The 4024-nt window shown below is 54.2% G+C and overlaps 1 protein-coding gene across 1 annotated transcript in view; it reads left to right on the top strand.

Annotated features, from left to right (window-relative positions):
* The first annotated feature begins 1988 nt into the window (after positions 1-1988).
* Positions 1989-4024, top strand: part of ERMN (ermin) — a 3072-nt gene continuing 1036 nt past the window's right edge. Inside the window, exons 1-3 of the mRNA XM_015633969.3 lie at positions 1989-2377; positions 2653-2739; positions 3488-3494. Coding sequence (XP_015489455.1) covers positions 2131-2377; positions 2653-2739; positions 3488-3494 — 341 coding nt within the window. The 5' untranslated portion in view covers positions 1989-2130. The remainder of the gene's footprint in view (positions 2378-2652; positions 2740-3487; positions 3495-4024) is intronic.

Below are 4024 nucleotides of genomic sequence, written 5' to 3'. Positions count from 1 at the left end.
AGCTCTGGGGCTCTGAGCAGTCCCTGGTCACACACACAGTGATGGAGAGCAGCTCCTGGCAGAGCCTCGAGGCCAAGTGGACTCACGTTTTATCCACAGATAGAGCCAGGAGTTGTTCCTGGTGCTCCTGGCACAGACCAGCTGCTGTTAGCGGTGTCACATCCAGCTGTGGCTGTGCCAGATTGGACAGAATAAAGATTTTTCATTTCTAAGAGCTTGAGGAGGCAGAAATCCACCCCGTGGGGTTTGTGCAGAAGGAATGTTTCCTTGCCCTTGAGGGGTGCTTTTGCCTGCCATGAACCCACAGCTGCCTTTTCCTTCTGCAGTCCTGCGGGGTGCTGGGCAAACCCAAATGGTTCTGTGAAGTTCTGTGATAACAGAAAGGAGCTCTCCCCTCTCCAGTCACCAGGCCTTGCTGGTTCTCAGCCTCTCCTGAGAGCACCGACCGCTGCCCGTTGTCAGCTCACGTTCAAACGTTGTCGTTCACTTTTCTTGGACAAAGTTTTCCAGCAAAGGATGGAATTTATAAATCAATCACACCAAACTGATTTTAAAACAATAATAAAAACCTGTTGATTTAAAGACACAAACTCAAGAGATGAATAGAAGCAGTGGAAAGTCTTTGGGTCCATTTCTAATCAGGGGCTGAACTCAACAAGAGGATTTCCAAACCCTAAAGGCCAAAGATACCAGAAATGTTGTATTGTACAAACACAGGATGTCATTCACAGCAGGAGATTACACTGTTATGTAAACCTGGCTCTGGCACCAGGGTTGAGACGAGTTCAGCTGCGGTCAGAAATGCCCCAGTGCTGCTTGGCTGATTCTCCAGCTTCCCTCTGCAAAGCACTCCACTGTCCATCCTGCCAGCCTTGGTCTGACTGAGAGTTACCGAGAGAATCATGGAATGCCTTGGCTTGGAAGGGACCTTAAAGGTCTCCCTGTCCCACCCCTGCCATGGCAGGGCCACCTTCCACCACCCAGGCTGCTCCAAGCCCCGTCCAGCCTGGCCTGGGACACTTCCAGGGATCCAGGGGTCGTCATGGCCCCTCTGAGCAGTGCTGGCTGCCCAGGGCGTGTGGCTGGGCATGGGTGGACAGCGTGACACCGCTCCAGATGTGGGGCCTGTGCCTGTCCCACCACCAGGGCTGCTCCCCCGAGGGCAAAATGAGCCCTTGTGCCTCAGGGTGAGGTGAGCTCCATCCATGGTGAGCTCCATCCATGGTGAGATTCATCTGTGGTGAGCTCCATCCATGGTGAGCTCCATCTGTGGTGAGGTTCATCCATGGTGAGCTCCATCTGTGGTGAGCTCCATCCATGGTGAGGTTCATCCATGGTGAGCTCCATCCATAGTGAGCTTCATCTGTGGTGAGCTCCATCCATGATGAGGTCCATCCATGGCAAGGTTAATTCACAGCCACGATCCAAGGCCAGGTCCATCCACATTGAGGCTGATCCACAGCAAGGTCCATCCACAGCCAGGTCCATCCATGCTGAGGCTGATCCATATCCAGGTCCATCCACAGCCAGGTCCATCCACAGCCAGGTCCATCCATGCTGAGGCTGATCCATATCCAGGTCCATCCATATCCAGGTCCATCCATGCTGAGGCTGATCCACAGCCAGGTCCATCCATATCCAGGTCCATCCATGCTGAGGCTGATCCCCAGCCAGGTTCCCGGGCACAATCCCGATGGGGAATGTTAAGCGGGTTAGGTGCAGGCGCTGGGGAAGGTGGTCACCCTCCGGGGATTAGGGGTCAGAACAATGGCTGTCCCTGTGACGCCGGGGACACAAAGAGCCATTGTGCCCGGAGCACAGACTCCTGCTTATTCCCGACGTGCCCACAGCCCCGCGCTCCGGGCCAGCACAAAAGCTTCCTTGCTTCAGATTGTTTGTTTATGTAAATTATAATGGTGCATTTAATTATGCAACAGAGCCTCGGCCGCAGGGAGGTGCTGATTGGGCTGGCAAGCCCCGGGCACGGCGGATGGTGGCCGGGCACAGGGGACGAGCCAGGGCCACTCGCGCAGGGAGCAGAGGCAGGGCCGAGGGCCGAGGAGGAGCTCCCCACCCCGGGGCAGCAGCGGGGCCCGGAGGAGCAGGGCCCGGAGGAGCAGGGCCCGCAGCATGACAGAAGAAGCCCCCGCAGGTGCCACCATGCCGGCCTGCAATGGCAGCGTCCCCCCGGGGGACGGCCCGCTCCAGGTCATCGGTGGCATCCAAGAAATCGCAAAATCTCTCGGGACGGTCCCGTACGCAAACGAGGAGACGAGCCCTGACACCTCACCTGCAAGGGAAAATCCGGAGGAAAATAGGAATTCATTGGCAGAGGACACCACTCCTGAGAATTGTGCTGGAGAGAAGCGATGCCAAGGTATGGTACGGGGCTGCTGTCTCTGAGTGTCGGGAGAGAAAAGTTCTGATGAATAACGGGATGTGCTGTGTGTTAATCAAAACTCCTGATCCGTGGTAGCTGTCACTGGGAGTATTTCTGAATCTGGGACACCACGAGGGGTGCGATGGAAAGCTCATAACTAAAGAAATGAGCAATTCTAAATCTGAAAATCTGCCGACCTGCAGCCATTAAAACCTGATTGTCATCACTAATTGCTCCATCAGCCCATGTCCTGTGCTTTGTGTTTCCCAAAGAAAAGCGAGAGGAGAGCGTTGGGACACTACAGCAGGGAGCAGCGGATATCCAGGACACAGGGACCAGTGGCCAGGGATCAGGGGAAGGTAATGCCAAATGCCAAATGCCATCTGCTCCGGGGTTTCCCTGATGTGCATCAAAGAGACAATGGATGCAGGTGGTGATTATCTTGTTTAAACTGGGTCAGACCCTTCTATCCCAGAGAGCAGGGACTCATTTCCCACCTGTGAGCTGCTGCACCTTAGAAACCAGAACGGGTATGTTCCTTGCTGAGGTTTTACATAACTCACTGACCATGGGCTACTCAAGCACTGTGGGGTCTTCAGCCAGGAGGTCCCCAACAGCCTCATGAGGCTTAGAGATACTCTATCTTCTGCGCCACGCTCAGAGGAGAACCCTGTGAGGCTGCTGGTGGTCACAAAACCCAAATCCTTTTTTTGCCTGATTCACCAAGTGTTGAATCCCTCAGTACCCAAGTATCCACATAAAATCTCTGAGCAGCTGCTCCTGGGTCTTGCTCTGCTCATTTCTGAGTGGAAATGGTGGGACTGAGCAGGAGCCAAGGCTGGAGCCTCAGCCACCTCCTGTGGTAAGCAGGGCTGCAGGGGGGTCCCAGTCTCGAGTTAAAAATGCACCAAGTATATACAGAAATTAATATCTTTAATTCACTATGCAAACTGCAGCCACTTCTCCAAAAGGAGGAGTATTTTGTGTTACTGGAGGAGAGCAGCCAGATCTCTCCAAGAGGGGCTCTAGGCATTGCTCCTTTCCTCATCTCCAGCACAGGCTCCTCCTGTCTCGTTGGCTTTGGCAGTGGTGGGACAGGGGTGGCTGGGCCGGGAGCCGCTGGTGATGCTCTGCCCTGAGCTTTGGAACGGGCTCTAAATGAGCCACGGGCTGTGCCCTGCAAGCAAAACCTGCTTCCATTGACAAAGGGAAAAATATCTGAACGTTTGTCATGGGCAAATTAGTGTTTCACAGGACAGGCTGTGAGGAGATGAACAGTGGTGGAGGCTTTCCCATTGAGAGCTGACATCCGTATTCCAGCTGTGCTGCTTTAGGAGCACACAATAAAACCTATTAAAGGATCTCTCGTGGGCCCCCTGCACCCGCCCTGCAACCACAGCACTTTATCTCGAAATTGCAGGCAGCTTTTTACTACCCAACCAATTTAGTCTAATTAATACTCTGGACCCCACAGGCAAAACCTTGAATAGACCATTTGTTGCGACACTAAAGCATCATTAACCGCAGAGACGTGCCAAACAGGGCAAATGGGACACGGCCATCGCAGCCGGGGTGGCCAATGCTGAGGGAGGGACACAGCTGGGCACTGCGGGCAGAACGGCTCCTTCCTTTTCCCTTTCTCCT

Source organism: Parus major, chromosome 7, assembly GCF_001522545.3.
Source record: "Parus major isolate Abel chromosome 7, Parus_major1.1, whole genome shotgun sequence".
Lineage (NCBI taxonomy): Eukaryota > Metazoa > Chordata > Aves > Passeriformes > Paridae > Parus > Parus major.
This window is presented reverse-complemented; position numbering and strand designations above follow the sequence as displayed.